This window comes from Camelus dromedarius, chromosome 10, assembly GCF_036321535.1.
Source record: "Camelus dromedarius isolate mCamDro1 chromosome 10, mCamDro1.pat, whole genome shotgun sequence".
Taxonomy (NCBI): domain Eukaryota; kingdom Metazoa; phylum Chordata; class Mammalia; order Artiodactyla; family Camelidae; genus Camelus; species Camelus dromedarius.
In genome coordinates, this window is record NC_087445.1 from 58,963,158 (window position 1) to 58,990,942 (window position 27,785).

General features: G+C 41.9%; 1 protein-coding gene across 3 annotated transcripts in view; it reads right to left on the reverse strand.

Annotated features, from left to right (window-relative positions):
* ECPAS (Ecm29 proteasome adaptor and scaffold) overlaps positions 1-23,913 on the reverse strand; it is a 90,076-nt gene extending 66,163 nt beyond the window's left edge. The window contains exons 1-3 of one of the 3 annotated variants that reach the window (XM_064490391.1): positions 22,997-23,012; positions 15,728-15,831; positions 1,383-1,513 (exon numbers count right to left, since the gene is read on the reverse strand). In XM_064490391.1, the coding sequence (XP_064346461.1) occupies positions 1,383-1,513; positions 15,728-15,749 (153 nt within the window). In that variant the 5' untranslated portion in view covers positions 15,750-15,831; positions 22,997-23,012. Of the gene's footprint in view, positions 1-1,382; positions 1,514-15,727; positions 15,832-22,996; positions 23,052-23,641 lie in introns of those variants that run through there. The other 2 variants (XM_064490392.1, XM_064490390.1) reach the window with 2 other exon arrangements.
* Between the last annotated feature and the right edge of the window lie 3,872 nt (positions 23,914-27,785).

Below are 27,785 nucleotides of genomic sequence, written 5' to 3' on the forward strand. Positions count from 1 at the left end.
ACTCAGCAGCCAGAGTGCCTGTGTCGCAACCACCCGTGCCCTTTCCAATGGCCACTCCCCAGGCCTGACCTCCCACCACTCTTCCCCTGGTGCACTGGGCGCATCACTGTGGTCTTCGGCTCCCTGAAGGCTTTACACTCTGTTCCAGCTCAGAGCCTCTGCACATGGCCTTCTCTGCTCTTAGTGGCCTCCCCATCTCTCTGCCTGGCTATTTCCCTCCCACCACAGAGGCCTCCCTTACGCCCCACACTTCATTTAAATCAAGTTCCCAAATATATTCTTCCATAGAACCCTTTCTCAGCATTTACTACAATTTAAACCTGTATACTATCTGCTTGACTGTCTAATATTGGTCTCCTCAAGCAGATGTTTCTTTCCTTCCAACGCATCCCTAACGCATGGCATACAGAAGGTATTCAGTAAATATTTGCCAAATGAATGATGAGAGTGATGAAGCTAAAATACAAAAAAAATTTAAAAAAAACAGAAACCAACACATGAAGGCCTTTTATACCCTAGTGTTCTGAGGGTAAGAGAAGCCCAAAGAAGAGCTTTAAATAGAATGACATAATCAAACACATATCTAACTCAGCAACAGCAGGCACGTCAAACACATGACAAGAATGCCCTTTTCCCTCCTGCAAACGTAACAGACATTCTTAAAGATACTCTTTCTCTGCTGAACTCAAATCAGGCCTCAGAATGCCTACTGGGGCAGACTTCCAGGAAGGCACAGCCAGTCAGTTAGCATGGCCCAAGGGATGAAACCTGATCACAGCCCAGAACCCCAAAGGTCTCGTATAAATACACTGAAGACTAATCAGCTATTTTGCTTTATTTTATTTTCTAATGAACTATTTTAAAAATGAAGGGGCCGAATGTTCCATGTAGAACATTAGGTTAAAAAAGAAAACCCTGATGTGATAGTGATCCAACTTTTAGCAACAGTACTTTTCAAAATCCTAAAATAGGAACCATACAATAGTACCTTGTTTTTAAAAATATTTCTTTTGCTTACTTTTAATTAAGGCTATATTCACAGTCAGCCAATGATTAAAGAATATTTTTGCCCCATTACCACTTGACTTTCATATTGGAAGCAAGGGCATGGATTTTTAGATCAAGCCTCCATACATTCCAGAATAAGTATCTCAATTATATCACCTAGTACTGATGCCAAGTGTACAGTTGCTACTAAATGCAGCTGGGCTAAGCATACAAAAGGTACTTTTAAATCGTGGACCCTGGTCAGAGACTTATTCTCCAATTTCCAAGGCCTTACCTGAGATAATGAAGCTAGATTTCAATAATGGGGACAGAAAACTCAAGTCATAAATATATCCATTTATTCACCATTCAATTCGCCCAACGGCTATGTTTACCTTCTTGCGTACTCCTTCTTGGGTGCTGGACAGCTTGAGCAAAACAGGAGGAAGGAATTTAGATATAATATTCTGTAATTGTTCATCTGTTTCAGCATGGCCAAGTCGTAAAAAGACCCGTTCAAGCTGATCTATAATATAAAAAGAAAAAAAAGGAGAGCTTAGCAAATCAAACACAACTGAAACTAACTACTTTTACAGCTTAACCCACTTTTCTGTACTGCAGATCCTTCAGTCAGAACTTTAACCATAGCTAGCTTGTATGCAAATAATTTTGACACACCTATGGAACAAGACTAAAAAGGTTTACTAGCTAACTATACTGTCCTGTCATTTAGCTTCTAGAAGAGAGGAAAACAAAGCCAAGAATAATAAATGTCTCTCCTACATTCAAAGTTATTCCATTTTCCTAAAAGAACTGAATACCAGAAAAGATACAAACGTTTTGAAATCTTCTAGACTTATAGCAGAGTGAGGCAGGAGAACTTAAATCAGGCACCAGGGATAATATCTTTGGTGAAACCATCTTACTGACGAAGCTTCTCCAAAGACAGAATGACTGCCCATTACTGTGCTGGGATTAGCTAACCACAATGTGAGAGACAAAATTTCCACCAAGAAAGCCACTGAGAGAGAAATATGTTAATTCCATGGGGGTACTCTCGGCAAAATCCAAGCTGCGATAAAATAAGGAACAAGCAACCAATACACTCAGCGCTCGTCTCTTCAGCCAACACACTGCAGGGGAGGGCAGGGGAGGGGGCAGAGGAGAGAGAGGAACCTGCCAATGGCAAATAGCTAGATATTTGATTTTTGATTTGTTTAATTACTGTTAAATTTTTAGGTGTTATTATGATATCATGGTTGATTGTTTTTTAAAAGTTCTTACAAAAATAATCAGTAGTGATTAGGGAGCCTTCCAAGGGGCTGGAAATGTCCTGGGTCTCAAACTGAGCGACATACACATTTATGAAACTTCGCAAGCGCTGCATTTCATACTTCTACTACATCTACCTCAATTTTCAGATTTATTTAAAAATGAAAAACAAAAAAAAATGTAAAAGAGTTCTTATTTTTCAAAGATAAAGACTGAAATATCTACAGGTAAAATAATAGTTACTTAGATCTACATCAAATAATCGGGTGTACTGGAAATCTGCTGAGAGAGTAAATTTCAGATGTTCTCGCCAAATAAAAGGTAACCGTGAGAAAAAGATGTGTCAATTAACTTAACTGAAGTAATTTCATTATGTATATGTGTATCAAACTATAATGTACACCTTAAATATATACAATTATTTCAAAAAGTAAAAATAAATTTAAAAAGTCATGGCCTCATTTAGGTCCTCATGTAAAGATAAATAATTGGGGTGTGGGAGGAGGAATAAGGAGGGGGCCATATAAACGAAATCAAGATTGGTCACTAATTGATAACTGTTCAAGCTACATGATAAGACACTGAGAATCTGTACTTGTATATCTGCCTGAAATTTTCCAGAGTAATTTTTAAAGGAAGACACACACATACAGATAGAGATACACAGATGTATACATATGCATCTCCAGAGGGCCTAGAAGCAATGACAGCCTGGCACAACCTGGCAGCAACAAGCACACCCAGCACCCAGATCTTGGTTTTTAATCACCATCCTCCAATAAAAGGAATCAGGCTCTTGGAGAAATGGCTGATTCTAGGGCTGGGGCAGGGAAGAGAACAAGATGAACCTGAAGCATCCTGCAGTGCCAGAAAGGAATTGGGGCGTGGAGTAAGTCAAAGGGATACAGGAACCACCCTGAAAGAGCCCCATTATGGCCAAGGCCAGGACAAGTCTGAGGAACAAAGTAAATAACATAGTATTGAATTCTAATCCAAAGTATAAAATAAATCTACGTGAGTCCATAATATAAATGACTGAATGATTAAATGCACTGGGGGAATGAAACAAGTCTCTCTTACAGAATCCTAAATAAGACATGCAGATACGCCTCCAGGAGGTAGAGCTTAATTCCTGCCTCTACCCACCCCTGGAGGGTAGACTAGATTTAGTGATTTGCTTCCAAAGGACAGAAGAGGGAAAGAGGAAAATGTTACCTCTACAGGGTTGAAACCTGATAAATACTCTCTTAACCAAGTGACCAAAGCTCACATCACCAGTGACGCCATGTGGGTATCGTGACCCCTCACTTGACAAGAAGGGCACTTCACCCCTGTGGCAGTCCTTCCAAAAACTCATAAGCATGAGTAAAACAAGCCAACAAAAACACCAAATCAAAATGCCTTCTACGTGATACCTGGCTGGTACTGCTCAAGACTTCCAAGATCATGAAAAACAAAGAATGGCCAAGAAACTGTCACAGACCAGAGGAGTCTGGGGAGAGAGATGTGACAACTCAGTGCAGCGCAGTGCCCTGGACTGGATCCCGGGACAGAAAGAGGACAGAAAGTGGAACAACTGGTGAAAGCCACACGGAGTCTCAAGTTTAGCTTAATAATAATGTTAATAAAATGTATTAATAAAAAAGGAAGGGAGGGAGGAAAGGCAGGCAGGCCGACCCTGAGGGACTACCAGACCAGACGCTTGCATCCGCGAACAGCTGAGTACCACTGTAGCAGGAGCTGTCAGGAGCAGGGGGTGCAACCCACAGCCTCCGTGGCAGCAGCAGCAAGGGGTCTCTGCCCTAGCGCCCTCGAGGTCTTAGACAGCGGAAACTGCCTACAGATTTTATTTAGCTACAGAAACTTAGAAGAATTGTTCAGAAGGCAGAAAGTTAAATTCTTCCTAACAAACTGACCTGGAGAATCTGTGCCAAAGGCTTAAAAAACCAAGAGATATCTGGTCCCTTTCCTTTTTCATACAATCATGTGGGTGCTTCCCATGCTTGCCCAGCACAGCACCAGACACTCTCTCTCCTCCCTCACTAGAAGGGAAAACGTAACATCCTCAACACAGTCAAATTATTTAGGACAGGCATGTGGGAGTTGAGAGGAAGGGCACCAAACATCACGTGGGGGTCCGCGTCACACAGGCCAAGCACACCCGAGGAGGAGGCAAAGCCTCTGCACCCTTGCAGGAGATCTTGAGAAACACAGTGATACTTTATTTTTTTTTTAACAGACTTTTTTTTTTTTTTGTAGCGGGGAAGTAATTAGGCTTTTTTTTTTAGAGGAGGTGCTGGGGCTTGAACCGAGGAACTCATGCGTGCTAAGCATACGCTCCACCCCTTGAGCTACACCCTTCCCCCAGCGATACTTTAAATAAATGATCATCAGCATGTTCAAGCTTTATGAAAAGATACGTAAATACAAGTGCAGATATAGTCGACCACTACAATTTTCAGCCTATCAAAGTTAGCAAAACAAAGGGCAAAGATGTATGGTGCCTGAATCCTGCTGTTAGAGGCACAGAAAGGACATGAACCCTGTGCCTCTACCTCGACCCTGGAAACTGAGCCCCAGGAGGTGCCAACCCAAATCAGGCCTATGCCCCAAACGTGTCTATTCAGGAACAAGAAGGGATGTAACCAAAAGTTCTGAGAAGGGAAAAGGAATCTAAAACTTCAGTTCACCTTTCACAAAGACTCAGTTGTTCATGTTCGGTTGTAGGAACTGAGACCCTCCAGGGGGTCAACGACAAACGACAAACTTTACATTAGAGTCAGGAGCATGTTTCAGCCTCTCCACAATTTCCACGTTATTTATCTTAATCCAATTCATATCAAATTAATTTCACTTATTAGAACATTAAAGGCATTACCCTCAGATGATCGCCGTTAAATGTGGGGGATATATTCTGAACTACTATTCTTTTCCTATTCATATACTAACATTATATGAACCATAAAACTGGAATATGACACATACTATTTTATAGTTTGCCTTTTCCTTTCCTTTTAATTAACACAAGTACATTATCTAAAACCCTTGGAGCAATGCATCTCTCAGGACTTTTCAGATTTTTGAATTAAAATAAAGTGTACATGCTGTGTATTTCAAATAACCCTATCCACCCTGTGCGTTCCAGGGCGGTACCTATAATTAAATACATCCAGATTTCTGCAATAAAACAGAGGGACGCTCACACTAAGTGGGAAGGTCAAAGATCACAAAGAACCTCATAACCATTCAGGTCAGGTTTTAATACCAAAAGAACTACACCAAAAAAGTCTGGATACATATAAAACTTTAAATATCTTTCCATAGCACTAAACAAAGATCTAATTGTAATGGCAACTTTGTCTATAGAAGAATGATTTAGTTAACTCCCCCTCTACTGGTGCTATTGTCAGATTTATAGCACCACCACCGATGATCCAAAGAACATCCTTATCCATGTGGATCTGTGCACTGAGATGGGCTTCATGAGCTAAGCTCCTAGAAATGGAACCACTCAGTCGAAGTTTAATAGATTCGGGGAAAATGCCCTTCAAAAGGCTGTGCTCATTTACACCGCCAGCAGTATGTGTAATTAGCAATCCCCTATATCCACGCCTACACAGAGGGACTGTAAGTAATCATCTTAGCTGAACATGATAGGTGAAAAAAGAACACACTGCTGTTTTATGTCTATTATTGAGGCAAAGTATCCCTCAAATATTTATTGCTCATTTGAAAGATCTTCTTCAGCAAGTTACTCATCATTCTTTTGAGTTACTGACTTCTAAAAGCTTTTATACAATATCCCCCTGTTCTCCCATACACCACAAATACTTCTTTCCTAGTATGCCTTGTGACTGACTCTAGGCACTTTGTTTCCTTTCATATCTAAGTTTTTAAATATAAATTTACCCTTCCTTCCGTTTATGGCTTCTGAGTTTCTAGCCATGTTTAGAAATGCCTTTTTAACTCTAAGAGTATAAAAAGTATTATATTCTGCAGGAAAGAGTTAACCCAGCAGGCCTGAGACGGCTATCCTTTTACAAGGCTTTGTTTGACAAGGCTGGCCCCTGACTGGCATCTGGAAACTTGGATTTCAGGAAGGTTCCCACCACTCCCGCAGCTGATGAGAGTGACTCGTTGTGCCTAAGCTGTCTGTACAGACCACATGGTTTATGCTCAGCGTGTGCTTTCCTCCTGAGAATCTGGAGTTTTGGTACATCTTAGGCAGAGGTGGTACCAATGTGACCAGCACCAAATAAAAACCCTTGGTGATGAGTCTCTAATGAACATCCCTGGCAGACAACATTCCACACACGCTGTCGCAACTCACTGTTGGAGGAATTAAGCACGTCCTATGTGACTCAACTGGGAGAGGACTCTTGGAAGCTTGCATCTGGTTTTCTCCAGACTCCGCCCCATGTGCCTTTTCCCTTTGCTTTTTTTGCCTGTTAACATTTCACTGTAATAAATATTAGCCACAATCACAAATATATGCAGAGTCCTGAACCTAGGGGTGGTCTTGGAAATCCTGACATACATATTTATCTATGTTTTCTTCTAGCACTGAAGATTTTCCTTTCTGCATTCAAGTCTTTAATCCTGCTGGAATTTCTTTTGGCACATGAAGGGATGTAAGTCTTTTGTGAGTTTTTTAAGTCTTTTTCATTGTGCAATAAAACATTTAGAAAAATGTACAAAACACATGTGTACAGTTTAATGAGTTATTATAAACACCTATGTAACTACTGTCCAAGTCAAGAAAAAAAATTAATTCTGAAACCTGTACAAAGAAAGATTTCTACTAGACCTGGAGTTGGTGAGGGCTGAAAGACTGTTTAACATAAAAAAAACAAAAAAACAAAAAAAAACCCAGTGAGTTTTAAGGACTTACCTAAGGTCACAGAGCTAATTAGCAGCAGAGCAAGAATGAGAATGGGGTCTTCTGACCTCAATCTAAAATTTTTGGCTACCCATGCAGCCGTCCACAAGGATGACCCTACACTTTATACAGCTCTATCTCTGTACATTGCATCTTAAATCAGGAGCTCTGCTTAAGAGAATCACCAAACTGCATAAGAATTTGCCTCATTCAGGTGGTATTTATGACAGTGGAAAAACGTACAAATTCAAAGGTCAGGAAACACCAGAGAAAGCTCATTACTATGAATAAGAAGCTAAGACCAAATGTGTAAATTCTAATTCATCCTTCCTTCTTTCCTTCTCCCTGCTCTCCTAAATCTTCTCCCCCTCAAGGCCCAGCACCCTGTGACCTCCACTGGGAAGCACTAACTCCCCCATCTGGATCACTCATTCACTCACGCACCCATGTAAGTAGGTACTGAGGCCCTGTATGTGCCAGAGCCCGGTGGTCACAGGTCTAGAGTAAAGAAGGAAGTGGGAGGCTGGTGTCCAGGTTTAGTCTACATGTGCTTGGTAGGTGCAGCAGAAAGAAAAGAGCAGAAGGCCTGGGACAGACTGCTCAAGACAACAGCACTCAAAGACGGAGGAAGGAGAGTCTGAAAGGGGGAAGAACAGGCAACAGACAAAAACAGGAAGAAAACTGGGTACGGGGTCAGAAGAACTAATGAAAGAAAAAAACGGACTAGTCAGGAAGAACTGGGAAAAGTCTGTTTGCCCAGCTAGGAAATAAATTCCTAAAATCCCCCTGCAGGTAAATGAATGACATGAATGTAAAAAGCAAGACTTTAAAGCTTCTGAAAGAAAACTGAGAAGGGAAATTTAAAATTCAAGCACAAAGCATAAAAGACAAATAGGTTTAAGATTTTTAAATATCATAAAACACACTATAAAGTAAAAAGCTATAAATAGCCATAATGTTTCTAAACAAAAAGGAAATGGATACAGAACATACTTTAAAAATTCCCGCAAATCAAGAAGACACAAATTAACTCATATTTTTTTAATGGACAAAGAATATAAGCAGGCAATTCAGAGATGAGTCATATATTTAATAACACATGAAAAGAGGCTCAATCACACCGATCAGGAATATGCAAAATTAACACAACAATGAGATACAATTACGTACCCTTCACGTTAGAAAAACTCTTCAAATGTTGGCAAAGACTGGAAGCCAACCAAGAGGAACTCAGGCTCACTGCTGATATGATCTCTGGAGAACAAACCTCCAGCTCAGTTGTCTCTAGTTTAGTGAAACAGGCGCACCCCCTTGAACCTGGCACGCCTACTCCAGGGGGGCACACTCCAGAGCAGTGCCAGTCAAAGTAGCCCCGTTGCAAACTGCCACCAGCCCTCAAAGAGAGAAGGAACACTTCTTTCTGCACTGAGAGTCTTACCAGGATAAGAAACGTTAAATAAATCAACGGTGAGAGTTGATTTACGTTCTGCCACACATTCCCTATTTGCAAGAGGTAGTTCCTCAGTCCTTAGACCACACTTCATGTTTCACTGTCCTGGAGAACAACTCCCAGAGAAAGACAAGCACAAGGACACCTGGCAGAAACTGCCCATGGCCCCAGGGTCAGGAAGAGCAAATAAAATAAAGGAAATAATCTAAATGGCGGTCAACAGGAAAATGGATTATTAAAAACGTGGCAGAACGATGAAAATACACAAGTCACATGTCACACGGACCAACATGACAATATCTTAAAAACTAAGATGAAACAAAGAAAGCAAGTTGTAGAGGGTTATATATATTATGGTTCCACTCATGTCAAGTTTGTAAATGCAATAAATCTATTGCTTACGAAACATACAGCACAGGGACCACAGCCCCTGGTCAAGGAGGTAAGAGGGGAGAAGGGAGGGGGAGAGGAGAGGGAAAAAAAAGAAGAAAAAGAATTTGTAAGGGTTAACACAGGGAGCCTGAATTGTACTGGTGATGTTTACTTCTTTAAATAACAAAAGACCTGAAGCAAATAGCAAAAGTTGTACAGATTTGACAAAGATGAGAGGGACTACGTAAGTGTTCCTAAGAGTATTCTCTATACTTTTCTTCATACTTGAAATATTTCATTATGTAAAAAATAACATATACACCATAATTTTGCTTTATGATACTGTATAAAAAGGAGAAGAAAATACATCAGTAATTTTTCTTTTCTATATTTTAATGTACTTTTCAAATATTCTACAGTAAAAATAGATTTCTTTTTAGGGAAAATAATACACAGAGCAGATTTTTTAAAAGAATCTATGTTTTAAGGATAAATTTAAATCACAGAATTTTAAAACTTGAAAGGAGCTTTAAAGACTATGGAAGAACAAAAATAAGAACATTTACTGATGGGCATGCAAAATGGTAGAGCCACTTTGGAAAACTAAACACGCTCTCATAGAATCAATCCGGCAACCGCACTCCATGGCATTTACCCAAAGGAGTTGAAAACCTATGTTCACATGAAGACCTGCACACAGATGTTCATAGCAGTTTTATTCATAATCGCAACACTTGAAAGCAAACAAGATGTCCTTCAGTAGGTGAATGGATAAACAAACTGGTCCCTACAGACAAAGGAATATTACTCAGTACTAAAAAGAAATGAGCTGTCAAAGCATGAAAAGACATGGAGGAACCTTAAAGGCATAGTACTAAGTGGAAGAAGCCAATCTGAAAAGGCTACATATCATATGATTCTTACTACCCGACATTCTGGAAAAGGCACAACTATGCAGACAGTAAAAAGATCAGTGGTTCCAGGGGGGAAGGGAAGGGAGTGAAAACGAACAGCACAGAGGATTTTGGGGGCAGTGAAAACACTCTGTCTGATACTGTAAGGGGGATATATGTCCTTATACATCTGTCCAGACCCACAGAACAAACAACACCTACAGTGAACCATAATGTCAACTAGGGATGTGGGGTAATTATGACGCACCAGTGTGCGTTCATCCTTGGTCAAACAGGTACCACTGTGAGCGATGTGGATAATGAGGGCAGCTATACAACTGTCAGGGCAAGAGGTATGTGGGAAATCCCTGTGCCTCCCTGTCAATTCTGTTGTAAATCTAAAAGTGCTCTTTAAAAAAAAATAGCCTTTAAAAAAACATTCAGTCTCAGAAACATTCCAGAAACACTGAAACTCTTAAATTCCAAAACAAACAAAAAAACAATTTCCAGTTTAGCGTATGTCAGCATTAAATTCACATAGAAAAAAAAAACTACTGGGAATAACTATGTTTATTTACTTTCCATTAAATAATTCTCTAATTCATACTATTCACCTGTCTTTAATTTCACTATCTAAAGCAAAAGAAGGGAACCTTCCTTCTACCCCTCAAGGAAGAAGTAACCAGTAAAGGTTTACGGACTTCACTTCAGTACCACTGATCATTAGCCACTGAGAATTCTGAAAACATATAATTATTCCTGAGAAATAAAACTCCCCACATAAATCATTCTTCGTATCTCTCCAAAAAATACAGCTTTGATTTCTGAGCCAAGGAGAAAAGGCCCTTTTCTCACAAGATTAGAAAAGGCAAATATACTGGCTTTTCATTCACATCATCACTTAATGGAAAAAAATGTTAGAAAGGAAGGGAAGGAAGGAAGGAGGGAAGGAAGGAAGGAAGGAAGGAAGGAAGGAAGGAAGGAAGGAAGGAGGGAAGGAGGGAAGGAAGGAAGGGCAATAAATCACTTCCCTTAGGTGAATCGCCTTTCATGACAACTTGACATCACGACACTCCCTGGAAAGTATGTAAGAAAAGCGTTACTGTCAAGAAGATGAGGGAAAGGACTGTGTTTACCGCAGTGATTATCCCTGTGTAGTGGGATTTCAGGGGACTCTTTTTCAGCTTGTTGGTTAAATTGTATGTTATTACTAATCTACTTCATGAGCATGAATTATTTGTGTGCATTAAAAAGAAAAAAAAAACAGTTGTTTCAGGTTCTTCAAGTTTGTTTAAATTTTCTACAAAAGAACTTCTTTTTTTCAGAATGTGAAAGTAAATTTTAAATTATAAATCAGGTTAAAAGCCTTAAGTAGAAGCTGAGATTGAAAGGGAAAGCTGAAAATACCTAGACCACTGCCCACCGCATCATAAATCAATTAACAATCCAACGCTATGGGTACTTTAAGAAAGAGCTGTCATGTTACCACCGGAATAATTTCACACAGAAATAGTCTCCGTGTCCCTAACCGCATTTAATTTCTTCTGATTCACACATATGTAAATACATTACAGTCACAAGGCAGTTTCACATGGCCTTCTGAGCCTCAGAAAAACACCGAGAGGTGGGCAGCTATCACCTGCATTTGTACATGAAAAGCCGGGGCTCAGGATCTGACTGACTTGCCAAAGGCCACCAAGCTAATGAGACAAAGAACTCCAAGCTGCACCTAGAGAGATCTTTACTCTCCCAGTGCACACTAGAACACAGTACCTCCCTCTGTTTGTTGAAATAGGTAATATTAGCTTCAACGTACAGATGAGGAAACAGAGCCTAGAATTCACTGAGGATGCTGACCAACATGACACAGATAGGAAGTGGCAGGGCTAGGACTCAAACTCCAGGCAGCCCAACTCCAACTCAGCGCTCCTCCTGATGTGCTGAATCACAGCACCGCTGAAGCAGAAAGCGGGTGGGGATGACACTAAGCTTTGCTAGACAACTAGGTACACGACTTTGTACCCTGACCACATCCAACGTGGCAGGAAGAGTCCCTGACTCACTCACCCCTTCCTCAGGAATTCAGAATTGGGACCAAAAAAGCAAGCCTCTCGAGAGTGCCTGGACCTGTAAGATAAGCCAGGAGATGTGGCACGGGCATCTTCAGCCTACCCCATGGAGCACAAAATCGGAAGAAGCTGGTCTGAAGAAAGAGTGGCATGGAGATGCAGAGAGAGGATGGAGGAACTGGATGACCTCTAGTCCTTAGTTGCAAACCCCTCTTGAAGGCCCCTCCTGTTTCCATAAGACTCCTAATTCCTTAGAGTAAGTGCCCCATTTTTGCTTAAGTCAGCTTACAACTAGGTCCAAATACAAATGGACAGTCTTTGCCAAAGAGGGGAAAAAAATCTCCCTCCATAAAAGTACATTAAAAAAAAAAAAAAGCAGTTAGCACACAAGCATATGACCAGGGTGAACATCAGATCAGAAGAGAAGTCCTTCCTAAGAGTGGGCCAATCTAGTCCCAAAGGACCTTCTTGACCGTGCATCACATTACTCCCCAACAGCCACCGAAAATGCAATAGCTTCTTAAGTTTACAATACGTTGCTCCTGTCCAGTCCTTTTGGTCAGCCAAGTCCCTCATCCAGGAACACTCTCCCAACCTCTCCCGACCATCTCCACACATCCAAATCCTCCTCATATGAGGTCCAGCACAAACACTACATGTTCCCCACTTACACATCCCGCCCTGGCCCTACAAACTCCCAGAGACCTTTCCTGCTTCTCTCCTGGCACTCGCTCTCTCTCGCTGTACGCTGTGCGACTGCACACTCCCTCCTTCCCCGGGCCACAACAGCTCTTTCAAGTGTGGTTTGAATCTGACTGCACGTGACTGCCTACTCTGCTGCTCCTTCCATCTCTGGAGCTCCTCAGCTATCCCAGCATGGACTCAGTGCCTTACAGAAAGAAGCTGCTCAAATACCTGCTCAATGTATAAAATATTAATTCCTCATGCATTAGAAAAGCCATTTAGAAGTTTATACCTCTAATATCTGCAGCAAACGAAAGAAGGGGATTGGCGGCAATTTATAACACCTGACAGAAGAATCTCAGAAAGGGGTCTGTATGTTTTTTAATACTGTGACAAGGGCTTAAGGTTTTTTTTTTTAAAAAAAGAAGAGGAAGAGAGAAATTCCAGAAGGTCTGACTGTGTGACAGAACTGCTCTGTTCCAAATCAAGAGGGGCGCAGTAGTTGCTGCGAAGAGAAGGACAGGAGAAAAGAAAAAGATGAAAGGGGAGGACAGGCCCAGAAAGGGCAGAAAATCAAGGACTTTCCCCTGACTCACCCCATCTTCAAGAGTTAACTGAATTCCTGAAATGCTTGGGCAAAGAGGATTGTGTGTGTGTGTGTGTGTGTGTGTGTGCGTGTGTGTGTGTGTGTGTACACCAGTGGAACAGGTGGGTTTCATGTCCAAACTAACATAGGTGGAACCAAAATACCACTTTCAGAAACAGTAGCCCAGAAGCTAAGAAAAGCATAAGTAAACTGAATTAAAGGAAATTCACAAAAATTGAATGTGATGGAGTACAGGGGTACTGAGGATAAGTACCTCTGAACTTTGACAATCTCTGCGATTAGGAGTTTGAAGCTAAACTATGAAGAATCAGGAAGTCCTAACTGGCATCTAGATTTTGTGTGTAATACTCAATTTCTTCTGGTAGATCAACCCTGTGAATTAAAAATCTATAAACAAATACTAACTGGCAGTTAAAGTCCACATGATCCATTGATTCCTATATACCATTTCAATTCACTAAATGCCACTCTAATACTTGGCAAAATCTAAATGAGGCCAGCAGGGTACTTCTTTACGAATTAGCGCTTAGAACTGTGATGTCTACTTCTGTGTTTTTAAATACAGGCTTGCCCCCATTCCCCACTTTTTTTAAAGGGACTCATTAAACGCAAGTGTATTAACAGGAGAATGTCAAGAAGTCCAGCAGTAAACACAAACATAGTAAGTCAGGGGTTGGGGGAGAATTCATTCCCAGAAAGAGACAATCCAGCAAGGCTCCTGCAGGAGTCGCCTCCCTCCAGCCAGGGTAGCCCAAGGTGGTAGCAGATAAGAACCTTTGCAGGCAATGAGGTCCTGAGCAATAAGGTCCCTCCCCCCAGAACTAAGGCAATCAGCCAGCCATCTTCCTCTTCCCTAGCCCACCGGTCTCACCCCCAGACCCAAGTGTGGAAACTCCCGCCTCAGGATGCACTAGTGACTAGACTCTTTCCAGGGAAAGGGAGAGGCGTCATCTTCCACTTCAGCAGTCCTAGCCATCTGCATATGATGTCGGGTTACTTTAAGCCCCCTACCAACCCAGCATAGCCCCAAGTAAGGCTACCCCTCCCTGCTCACACGCACGGCCCCTTCCTCCCAGCACACAAGCACACACACACACAGAGGGAGGGATGGAAGAAGTCATAGAGTTAGCTTGGCAGGGCTGGGTCAAATGAGGAAACAGCAGTGCTCATCTGTAGCCTAGATTTAATGAACAAGAGCCAGACTCCAGATGCACTGCCATCCACAAACACTCCCACCTCCCAAGGAGGCCCTCTTCCCCAGAGACAGCAGTCAGCAGGTGTCCAGTTAGAAATCAATGTTAGCAAACCGATGAGCAGGAGGACTAGTTCAACTCATGAAAGCTGGCTTAGAGGAGATGACATATACTATGCAAGAGTTCAGACTGCATAAAAGTCAAATGTATGATAGTTAAGCTCCACCCAAAGCAGCCAATTACTTAGAACAATGCTCATTTGGATGTGTAAACTCTAGAATGTTTTCTGTTTAAGTCACGATTTAAATCCCAGCACTTGTGGTTTGACCTGCTTGACTCCAGTGTATCCTAACGTCATTAACACATCTACCCCAGGCCCAAAAGTTCTAAGAAAGAATCTAGGAGCAAATAAACAATGTCCTCATTTCTCTTCTAAACACTTTCTCCAACTTTCCAATTTTCCATTTCTCTATAATGGAATGAAGATATGTGAAATAGCAAAAATAAACCAAAGTTTATTCTAAAGTTGAACTTAGGTTTATAAAATATCCATTTGTTCCATCACTCAAAATTCCGCCTAAAAGATTTGAGGCATCATACACCACTTGCAGCTACATACGTACCAAAAAATAGCAGAATGCACCAGGGGAGGGGGGACCCAGTAGTTAAACTGGGAGACGGCAACAAAAGGCACCTTTGGATTAAAGCTACAAAATCTCAGGTGCTCACTGGGTATGGACCTCATGGTATCAGAGAATCACAATCTGAACTTACAGAGTTTCAATCAAAACACCACCCAGTATCATTCAAGAATGAAAATGGCGCCATATTCTTGTTTGGCTTCAGAATGAAGTACAATTAAGTGGCTTTTCCATCACAGTGCATGACAAAATGGCAGAATCAGGAACATCCAAGTATCATGATGATGCCTTTCTCAATATCTCTTTTCACAAATAAAACAACTAACTCCATGATGACATTCCTGGAGCACATAAAATCGTTATTTTACGGTTGTGGCAGACAATACTCCTTTTAAACTAACACCCATAGCCTTTTCCCAGTTCACATTGCTAAGTAACATTTTCAAGTTTTATCTTTTTCTCTTTCTTGCTAAATTTTTTAAATTTATGTTTATGTGATGACAGACAATAGAGGCTTCTGGCATATATAAACTCACACGAACATCACTGATGCTCTCAGGATAGCTAGAAAAGGAGAAAAATCCATGAAAATTTGGGGGGAAATTGCTACTTGATAACTTATGCATTATTAAATGCTATTACAAGAAATGTACACAACCTAAGGAACTGAATCTACTAACCTCTACAATCAATGTGATACATGGTTTATCCAGTCTTGACAAAAATCCTCTGGATCACCAGTGGTACGTTCATCCACTCGTACATATGCAATTGTATAAAGAATCTATTATTTAGAACACCAGGAAAGAAAACAATTAAAAAATTTATACTTATAGCTACCATTTAAAAAACAGAATAAGCACTTTTCATTTCAATGCTAAGATCTCCTAATTTGATGCCCTGCTTTGCAAATTCAGAATAAGGAGGGAAATTATAATGATCACCAAATTGGAAAAATAGTAAGGAATACATCCATAAATAAAATTTGGTGTGTAGAAGTAATATACTAATATTAAAAAAATAATAATAATACACTGGTAATCATTCACTGAAGGCAAAAAAAACTCCAATACCAATATAACATATAATTTATCATATATATGTGTGTATATGTATATCATAAACATACAAAACCTTACATTAAAATTGGAACAAAGTGTCTGAATTACACAATAGCTTTACAAGAAGAGTATTACTGGATGGGTACATGTTATTAACACATTACAACAACTGAGAATGTAAATGGTTGATAGTCACAACCCTAGTAAACCTTTGCCCTCTCTCAGCACTTCTGATCCTCTTCCCTGGTTCTTTTTTGTCTTCTTCTCACCCCTACATATGCATAGCCCCCAGAGAGCCGTCCTCTGGACAATCTGTCCACTCTCATGAGTCCACCATCACCCCACATTCTCCCAAGCTTCAGAACCAAAGTTCCCACACCACCTCCAATCCACACGCTTAGCACTAGGCCAAGTTCTTAACATGCATTATCTCTTCCCATTGTTACAACAACCTGTAAAATAGTTTTGTTATTATCTCATTTTACAGACGAGAAACCCAAGACACAGAAGTTAGGTCCCTTGTTCAAGGACATTAAAATTAAAAAGTGGCAGAGCCAGGATTCATAACCAGCTCTAAACTCAATGTCACAGGTTTTGGTCACTATTCAAAACAGCCTCCCTAAACTACTCAACATGGGTGCCTCAGTAATTCAACCCATTCATTCACCAAATGATTCGTTTCTTGAACACAAACCTGTTCTCTCTTCTCTCTACTTTCACCTCCCTATATCCGTCTAGAGGCTACACTCTGCATCCCCTTAATCTCTCAGATAGATTCTTGGAATCATCTTTAACTCCTCCCTCTCTTGAGTAACCTCAACTACTAGGCCAATAATTTCTGCCTGCTTTAGAGATTCTGGATTATATTACCTTCTTGTCAAATCCACATCCACTGTCCCAATTCAGACCCTAAGTTTCTTTTAACTTGGCTACTGTGATACCTTCCTTTTAGACTTGCTGCTCTTGGTCTCTGGACCCTTGCAATCAATGTTACACCACGTGTTGTCCTTATAAAACAGATCTATTCATGTTACACCCCTGTTTAAAAGCCTTTGATGGTCCTCTACTGTCTACAGAACAAAGTTCAAACTAGCTGTGCTGGCACTGCTACACAAGCTGGTCCCAACCATCCATCTTCCCAGCGTCACCTCCTACCGCCCTCCCCACCAAAAATGATGGTCATTTATAGAGTCTGTTTATGCAGTGCATTATCACATACCTTAAGCCTAACAACACTATGAGTATTTCTTATTATGCCCATTTTATGAGAAAGAAACTGAGACTTAGGAAGGCAAGATAATTTTCCCAAGATCCCAAGCTGTACAAGGCAGACAGGGCCAAGTCTCAAACTCCAAATTTTCTCTCCTTTCTCAGTACTTTATGCAGCCACAGTACCCCTATGCTAGCATATCAGACTCCCTTAGACTTTCTCAGGAAGTGCACAGTATTTTCCAACCTCTATGTCTTAGCTCAAGATATGGCTCCTTCAGCCTGGAATGCTATTCTCGCTCCTTGACGTTTCTAAAGAACTGTGTTAAGTATTTTTCATATTATGCTTCATACTAGTTATTTACATTTATATATAAACCTGCCTCTACACTGAACTATAAGCCCTGTGAGGCCAGGACCATATATTAGTCACTTCATTTTTAAAGCCTGCTAATTGAACTAGAAAATGTGTGGGAGAACAAGACATATTAGATGGTGAGCATCAAGGTAGAGACCCGCCAGGCCTGAAACCAGAGACCAGCAGCTTGGATCAGACCACCTGGGCACACTGGCAGTGCCGACAATTCTAACATCCTTCTTCTGAGCAAGGTCAAATGCCCTGGTGCCAACTATTCTCATCGACACTGGCCTTCATTAAATACTACAATTTACCGAAAGCATTATTTAAAACAAGATAGGGCAGAAGTGAAAAATGGGGAGTTATAAAATATAGAAATATCATCATTATTTTCCATTTTAGCCTTTCTATTTAGTCTAAGTAACCAGAACTGAAATGATACAGGCTGGATTTAGCCTTTCGACACAGGTGAGCTAGGCTGCACGTATGACTGTCATTAAAGCAGCCACACCGGGGCTGGGGCTCCGCGTGGCCGCTTCAGGACGCCCACACAATCACGTTCGCCTGCACAGCTACGCACAGCTTCCCACGTCTCACCCTCTGAAAGAGCCACTAGGATTCCTGGCACTGGCGGAGACTCTCTCAGAAGGTATCTGACATGTTGATTAACCGGCCAACTTTTGCAGCTTGAAGTTTCCCATGGCTATGTCAAATGGTCAAGCTGAACAGTGTCAATGTGCTTTAAGATTACAGGCTGTTACCCCTTCATGAGTTGTCTTTATCCCCATGAAGATCAGATTCTAAGGATGCCTTAGAATTATAAAGCCCAGAATATGAAACCACTGAACAGCTGACCAGGTGAAAAGTCTCAAATGCTTACTTCCCCCTGTCAGGAATCTCCCTACCCACTGCTGAAATACAACTACAATGTCAACTTTTCCATGAACTGGCAGAGGATAATATTAGAAGAAAAACTAGCCCACATGTCTTGCCTTGAATTTCATTCCACTCCAAACAGTCATGTCACCCTAAATATAAAGAAAGAAACTACAGACTATGACCTTAAGTAATTTACACAATAAATTTCAGAACTGCCTTTAACAGAACTAACTGTTCTCTATTTTTGCATCTTACCCAAGAATCTAGTATGTCCTATTCAGTGAACATCAGATTACTGCTACATTTTATACGCTACAGGAGATTTCTTCTGGAGCCATGTTGATCTTGTTATAAATTATATTTTCCCTTTCAGAGACAGTAATACAGTGGTAGTGCAGAATTAACATAAACTTTGGAATCAAAGAATCTGAGTTTAAGCCCTAACTCTGTAATATGAGGGAAGCTCCACCAGATAATAATAGTACCAAAGTCACAGGGTGCTGTAGGGATTCAATCAGTTAATATGGACAAAGTGATGAGAACACATGGTAAGCGCTCAGTAAACATGAGCTTTATTGTTACTCTATTACAGTCACCTGACTCAGAGTGACAATTACAGGATATTTGTGAAAGGATAACAAATTCTAACACATCCCAACCCAAGATCATCCTACTTACCTTTTGGCAACTTTCATACATGATACTACTTGGAAAAAATAAATCAATAAAAGAGAAACCTAACTGTCAATTCTGCTTCTCAGGAGCTCCTGCACAGTGTGCTGGCAGATACAACTGAGGGCAGCTACAGACTTAATTTAAATTGATGACGTGGGTATCATTTCAAATGCAAAGGTAAAATGCACTGATTTTAGATCTACAGAAAGGCAGTGTTACCAGCTATCTACATCTTGAAATAACAGACCTGGGAACCAGAGATGATAATATTACTCTAGCATTAGCTCTATCATATAATCACACATATATCTGTTTACATGTACTCTTTCTCCGTCTTCTCAATAGTATTATAATTCCACTGGCGGACTTTGGGGTTTCTTTTGTATCTCATAGCAATGTTACATAGCAGTCAAATAACTGAAGTAAAGTGACATGCAGCTGAGAATTTAGCAATGCATCTGATTTGACTCTTCATCAGCATGAACACTCTATGGTATGGAGGTAACACAGTCTAACGGCTGGTTATAGAGCACATCTGAGCTACCACTTACCAGCTGCAGGATCTTGGGAACCTAAAAAGCCCGTTTTACATTCCCTAAGATGGCAATAATAATTTTATCTACCTCTTAGAATTACTTTGACGAATAAAAAAATATATATACAAAGCACTTAAAACAATATTAGTGCTGAAAATATTTAAGGGGAAGTGTACTGATGTCTCCAATTTACTGTGAAATGCATCAAAATAAGATGGATTGAGTACTTAATGCCACTGAACTGTACATTTAAAAATGGTTAAGATAATAAATTCTACGTTTTGTGTATCTTACCACAATCTTCTTTAAATAAAAAAAAAACAGTAAAATAATTAAAATAATACTTTTAAATGTGGCTTGAAAATGGACAGATGTGATAAAGCGAGCAGTAAAATATCACGTGTAGAACCTAGGTAGTGGCTGTATGAATGCTCATTTTCAACTTTTCTGTATTTTTTTAAGATTTTTATAATAAAATATTATGGGGAAAAACAATGCTGGCATCTAACAGTTTCCTTTTATTATCATCTATTAGAAATAATAGTCAGCACATACTCAGATATCTAGTTCCTTTTTCTCATAGCAGAATTCTAAAAAGCAGCTTTTTACGAGCCCTCTCCTTTCATTATAGCCTTTCTGAAACTGAAAGTGGTTTATCTGAAGTTCCTTAACTGATGTACACATGTGTGACTTTAAGTTAAATTATTCTAAGGTACCAACTGCCAGGTATTTAACCTCTCCTAAAGAAATATAAAAACCATGTCAACAGGTATCTGTGGTTGAGGATTGGTGATCTGACCAAATGAAACAATGGAAAAGCAAGGACTGGAATTATTTAGCCCTAACTTTTCTAGTAGCTGCTAAAGCCAGTAAATTCCTTAACCAGAAGAACTACAATCATCTTAACAGGTACCTGATGTACAGGAACACACCACATATATACAAACACATCAGCCACCTAAGAATTCCATTCTTCCTCTAGTTTTGTTCCCTATTCCAACTAGTAATTCAGATTTTAAGGTGTTTAGTGGAACAACATGAACTCAGATATCTCGCAGCCTAACAATTTAAAAAGTCAAACCACCTCACACCTGGGCTGACTACTATTAAAAATGCAGAAATTAACAAGTGTTGGTGAGACCCTAGAAAAACTGGAGCCCTCGTTTACTGTTGGTGGCAACATAAAATGGTACAGCCACTGTGGAAAACAGTAAGCCAATGCCACAGAAAAATAAAAATTGAACTACCATATAATCCAACAATCCCACTCCTGGAGATATAGATATAGATATATGAATATATCTATATATATTTTCAAAGAACTGGAAGTACAGTCTCACAGAGGTATTTGTACACCCATGTTCGTAGCAGCATTATGCACAATACCTAAAACATACAAACAACCCAAGTGCCCATCCACAGACGAATGGATGAGAAAATGCGAGATATGCACAGAATGGAATACTATTCAGCCTTAGAAAGGAAGAAAATCCTGTCACCTGGTACAACATGGATGAACCCTGAGGACTCTATGCCAAGAGAAATAAGCCAGTCACAAAAAGACAAATCCTGTATGCATCCACTTACATGAAATACGTAGAGTGGCCAAAATCATAGAGACAGAAAGTAGAACGGTGGTTGCCAGGGGCTGGGAGGAGGTGGAATAGGGAATGAGGGTTTAGTGGGAATAGAGTTTCAGTTTTGCGAAATGAAAAGAGTTCTGGAGATAAATGGTGATTGGTGATAGCTGCACAACAATATGAACGTACTTAATACCACTGGACTGTACAGTTATAAATGGTTATAATGGTAAATTTTATGTTATGTGTATTTTGTCACAATAACAAAAAATGGAAGAAAAAATCAGGGAGCTGATCTCCCCAGAAGACCTGGTGGTGCTCCAGCATAGAACTGACAGACAAGCAACTGACTCTGAGGCTATCAGCCCATGTCTCTCTCTTAATCACAGCATGAGACCTTGTCTACTCCGACTCTCCATCCAGCCCAGGGTCACACCAGTTGTTTATTTCAACTTCAAAAGGAGCAAACACTACTGCCGCTCCACCAGGTTTGTGTCAAAGCAGCAAGGAACGTAATCACGCTAAGCCTGTCCCGTCTTCAAAACGAGGATAATTCCTACCTCTCTGCCTTACTAGGTTGTTAGGAGGACAAAAGTGAGATCATGTATATAAAAGTAGCTTTCAACTGCCAGGCACCAAAGAAACAGAAATTATGATGTTTATAATAGCTACTTTCATATGGAAATTCAGAGGGGGCTGTAACAACAGAAACTTCACAAGGCTTGCGACACCTCACCTCATTCCATTTAAAACTCACATCATCCCTAGATAACACCTGTCTTGTTTTTGTCATAAACTGAAGGGCAGCGCTGAGGGAACGACAAACACGCAAACAGGCACCCCAGCCTAAAGCTTTTCACCTAACCGCCCCAAACGCAATCAGAAATCACCGTACACGTCCTAGGAAAATTGAGTTTTTCTGCCCCCGGCGCGGGCCTGCGGCGCCCGGGGACTACACTTCCCACAAAGCACCGAGGCGAACCCGAGCGGCGGGCGGGGCGGCCTGCGGTTCAGGGTGACCACCGCTCTCCCCGAACGCGGATCGCCGTTCCCCGGAAAACTGCGACGTTTAAGGTCAAGTGTGCACTGGCTCTCCTGTCCGAAAGCGCTGTCGCTCCGAGGCTTCTCTGCCCTCCCGTCCTTCCTGCTCCACCTGAGGGTCACCACCTATTCCTGACCTTTCCGCTGATCTCTAGAGTGTCACAATAAGGCACCTTCTCCCCCACCCCGAAAGCTCTATTTCTAGAACTCGCCCAGCAGTTTGGACCAGGGGCCACGGAGGGGTCAGACGGGACGGCAGACACAGCCCACCACCCTGGGGCTCCGGCCGGCCCACCGGCCCAGCCCCCGCGGGCAGGGGGCTAGGCTCCCCCTACCCCCGGGCCGGGGCGGATCGCAGACAGAGGTGGCTCCGCCCGGGGCTCCGGTTTCAATTTCGCAACGTGACGGTGCAAACCTGAGGCCTACAAACGCCCGCGGCGGCAGCGGCCGGCGCCCCGCCAGGCCCGAGCGCCCCCAGCCCCTCGCACGCCGCGGCCTGCCTGCCCACCCGGCCCGGCGCCCCGGCCCTCCCGCCCGGCCCCGACCGCCGACCCCGGCCCGGCGCCGCGCCGGCCCCGGCTCGCGGCCGCAGGCTCGCAGTGGCACTTACTCAGCTCGTCCTGGGAGGCGGAGGCGGCGGCCGCAGCCATGTTGCGCCGGGGAGGGAGGGAGGGGCCGGAGGGGGAGGGCGCGGACGGGCGGCGCGGGGGGCTCGCCGCTCGCGGTGCGGCAGGGGCCGGGAGCCGCCTCCGGTCGCTCGCCGCCGGCCGCGCAGCGCCCACGAGGCCCGGCCACCGCCGCCTGCGTCCTCCTCACTGCACGCGTCGCTCTCGCCGTCCCCCGCGAGCTCGCGACCCGGGCGCTCCCGCAGCCTGGCGCCTCTGCGGAGCCGCCGCCGTCCGTCGGCCGAGTCCCGGTGCGCCCGGCCCGCGCGGCGGCTCTGCAGCTCCGCGCCGCGCTCGCCCAACTCACGCCGGTTTTATATTTAGAAAGAGCTGAGCCATCCTCCCAGCGGCCCCCCCGCCGGGCCCCTCGCGCGCCCGCCCGCCCTCGCTCGCTCGCTCGCGGCTCGTCCTGCCCACCTGCCGCCGCCCGCCCAGCGCGCGGGAGCCGGCCCGCGAGCGCTCCCCGCGCGGACCCGGCACGCGGCGGCCTGCGCCGGCGGCCCGGCCTAGCCGCTCCTCGCCGCCCTTCCGCGCCGCCGCAGCCTGCAGCGGCCCCGGCGCGGCGCGGCGCGGACGCGCGGGCCTCTGACCTGAGTCCGAGCCGGTCTCCATGCCGGGGGTGCTGCGCTCGGCGCCGCGACGTGGGCGCCCAAAAGCGAGGCGAGCGGCGGGCTCGGCCCCGAGGAGTCGCGCGCGGCAGTCCGTGAGGGGCTCGGCCGAGCTGGCCTGGGCTGCCCCGGCCGGGGGAGATCCTCGAGGCGGGGCCGGAGCTCTTTTTGTCAAGGTCTGTGGCTGTCACGTTGACTGCTCCCGACCTGGAGAAACACGCCTGTCCAAAGGAAGAGACGTGGACTCGGAAAAGTAGAGCCGGGTTCGGAGTCGGCGGGAGGAAGCCCCGCCCTGCGCCTCCCGCCGAACTTCTCGGCCCCGCCGCTGACTCAGTCCCGGGCGAGCCCCGGCGCCGCGAGCGGTCCCCGACCCGGCTCTCTTGGGCTCCTTTTTGTACATAAAGGCAGTGATGAAGTGTAGGTTTGTGATGCTCTTAGAAACAAGGACTGCCGAATGAGGGAAAAATCACTAAGCCCTACTAAAAGTTTAATGAACCAAGGTTTTTAAAGTTCAAATTCAAGTATATATGCTCACATTAAATGTTTTCTTAAAATTTCTTCCTTGTTCCTACGGTCTTTTTGGTAACCAAAGTGATTTATTTGCAATACACCGATTTTAACTTTACGCCTTTAGTTTGTCCGTGAAGTCCCTTACGTGAAAAATAGCATGCAATACGGAATTCAAATTAAGGGGTTGTATGATTGCTGTACTTTGAGTAACGGTACTGTCATAACAAATTAGGTAAAAGATCAGATACTTTTTTTTTTTTTTTAGTGTAAGAGGAAGAAATCAAGATCCTAAATGGATTGAAACTGCATTTATTTCTAAAAGCAGAAGTCTGTAAAGCCCTGGTTAAGGCCTTGAAAAATGAGTATATGTCGTTCCAGATGTAACTTGGGCAAGTACAAGGTACTTACACCACATTGAAGACATTTATGTCCTTTATTGTTTTTATTATAGAAATTATACATGATCTTTGTAAAAATTTCAAATGATTCAGAATATAAGATTAAAAGGAAAAAGCCTTCCTCCCCCTCCCACCACCACACTCCCCAGAAAAAGCTATGATTAACAGGTACAGTTCAGTGTGCATCCTCCAAGGCCTTGTCTCTGTGCACATATGTATACAGCCCCCAAAATGACTAAGCTGGAAGGGGGTTCAGACTCACGATAAAGTTCTGTATCAGTGTTTCCCCCCATAAATATTCTTTCCTATTAACAAAAAGCTCTACACCACCACCACTCTTTTTTGGTTTGATTTCATAGTACATTAAGTTAACAATCCCTTTTTCTTATTCTTTTTTTTTTTTTTTTTTTTGACCTTTTGGCTTTTTTGTTTGCTATTGACACGAAATCAATGCACAATGAACTATTTGCAGAGAAAACACCAAAGTGTAGAAAGCAAAAGTTATCCCCTACCTCCCTGCCCACCATCCCCTCCTCCTACTCCCTGGAAATAATTCCTGTTAAGAGTTTGATGCATACAAACTTTCTGACCATTTCTATTAATACATAGAGTGATTGCACCAAGGACTAGTTTGGAGAAACGTTGATTTCCTAAAATTTCAACTAGAGGTATCTAAAACCACCCACCAAAATATAGAATCTAAGTTAAAAAAAAAAGTTTTCTTAGGCAATTTTAACTTCCAGACCACACCAGTTAGCAGCTCATAAGTTCTTCCTATATAGAAATTCGAATCCCACACGTATGCAAATCACGCGTAGGTATGTACACACAGATTTTATTTGTTTCGACAAATAGGAATTCTACTATAATATTGTTATATAACTTTACCCTTTTCACTGAACAGTCTATCACAGGTGTCCTTCTATATCAGTAATGATAATAATAGCTAACACTAATTGTGCCAGGCACTATTTAAAATATTTTCCTTGGATGAATTCATTTAATCCTTCCAACAATCTTATGAAGTAGGGATTTTTATGACACAGGATGGTTGAGGAACATATCTAAAGTGCCACAAACTAACAAGTGGGAAGCAGGGATTTGAACCCAGGCAGTGTGGGTCCAGAATCTGTACTCTGATTTGTATGTCCAGAACTAGCTCATTCATTTAAATGACTGCATAATAAGTACGTGGTAAGATTTAATCATTCCCTATTGATGAGCTTTTAGGTTTCTATAGTTTTTTACTATTATAAAACATTTTGCTATTGTAAAACATTCTTATACATGTATCTTTATGAAGTCACATATTTCTATATGTAGACATGGAATTGTTAAGCAAAAAAAATGGCTTTAACATCTCCTTGTATATAGTAGTTTATAGCAGCTTACAATGCTGATTCTAATCACTACTGTTTAAGCTTTCTTATGGTTGCTTCTCCCTTTAGACTACTTACAGTATATTTTTCCCACTAAATAGCTTCATAATCTGACTAGACACTTTGGTTTTGAATAGTAGTCTTTTTTTTTTTTTTTTTTTGGATAGTAGTCTTGAGATACTTCCTACCTAGAATTTACTTCAACTTTCAAAAACAGACAAGAAAGACCCTCATGCATTGTTGATGGGAACGTAAACTGGTGTACCCACTGTGGAAAACAATATGGAAACTTTTCAAAAAAATTAAAAATAGAACTACCATACGATCCAGCAACTTCACTTCGGAGTATTTACTCGAAGAAACAAAAACACTAATTCAGAAAGATACATGCACCTTAATGTTCATAGCAGCATTATTTACAATAGCCAAAATATGGAAGCAACCTGAGTGGCCATTGATAAATGACTGGATGAAGAAGAAATGGATATATATAGGAATATTATTCAGCCATGAAAAAAGAAATATTGCCATTTGCAACAAGACAGCATGGATGGATCTCCAGGATATTATGCTAAGTGAAATAAGACAGAGAAAGACAAATACTGTATTATCTCGCTTATAATGTGGACTCTAAAAAGCAAAACAAAACAAAATGAAAACAGACTCATAGATACAGTGAACAAACGGGTGTTGCCAGAGAGGTGGGCAGTGGAGGGCAAAATAGTTGAAGGGAATTAAGAGGTACAAACCTTTCATTATAAAATAAGCCACAGGGATGTAATATACAACATAAGGAATATTGTCATAACTTTGTGTGGAGACACATGGTTACTAGACATTTCTTGGTGATCATTTATTTCGTAAAGTATGCAAATGTCAAATCACTATGTAGTACACTTGAAACTAACATAATATTGTACACCGACTATATTTCAATTAAAAAAAAACAGACAGGAACTAATTGAGAGAGGGGTTAACAGGGGGCAAAGAAGAGGCCACTGAGAAACTAAAACAATGTATCACAAAATCCAAGAACTAAAAACTTAGGTCTTTTACTCCTTAGAAGTCCTCTCTCCCCTCCTGTAGGCCCTACTCACACTAAATGTATGCTCAGTTCTAAGAAGGGGAACAAACTTGTTTTCATAGTCGAAGCAGATTAGAAGCAGAATATTAGAGAGCACTCTTTTGGTCAGGTACATGGATGACAAGTATTAATGGACACCCTAAAAACTAGGGAAGAAGCAGGAAAGCTATGAAAAAAAGCTATAAGAACTCAAAAAGAAAAGCATGCTGGTGTTATTTACAAAGTACAAAAAGCACTTCCCACTCCATAGTCCCTGAAATCAATTCACTTGAAAACTGACATTCATGATGCTAATCCTGACATCAAGAAATGATAAAATTCCAAGGCTTCAGATATACTACAAAGGTACAAAACAGCTTGGTATTGGCACAAAAAGAGACATATGAATTGATGGAACAGAATAGAGAGCCCAGAAATAAACCCACATACCTATGGTCAATTAATACTTGACAAAGGAGACAAGAATATACAATGGAGAAAAGACAGTCTCTTCAGCAAGTCGTGTTGGGAAAACTGGACAGCTGCATATAAATCAATGAAGTTCGAACACTCCCTCACACCATACACAAAAATAAATTCAAGATGGCTTAAACACTTAAACATAAGACACAATAAATCTCCTAGAAGAGAACATAGACAAAACATACTCTGATATAAATCATAGCAATGTTCTCCTAGGTCAGTGTACCAAGACAATAGAACTAAAGGCAAAAATAAACAAATGGGACCTAATCAAACTTACAAGCTTTTGCACA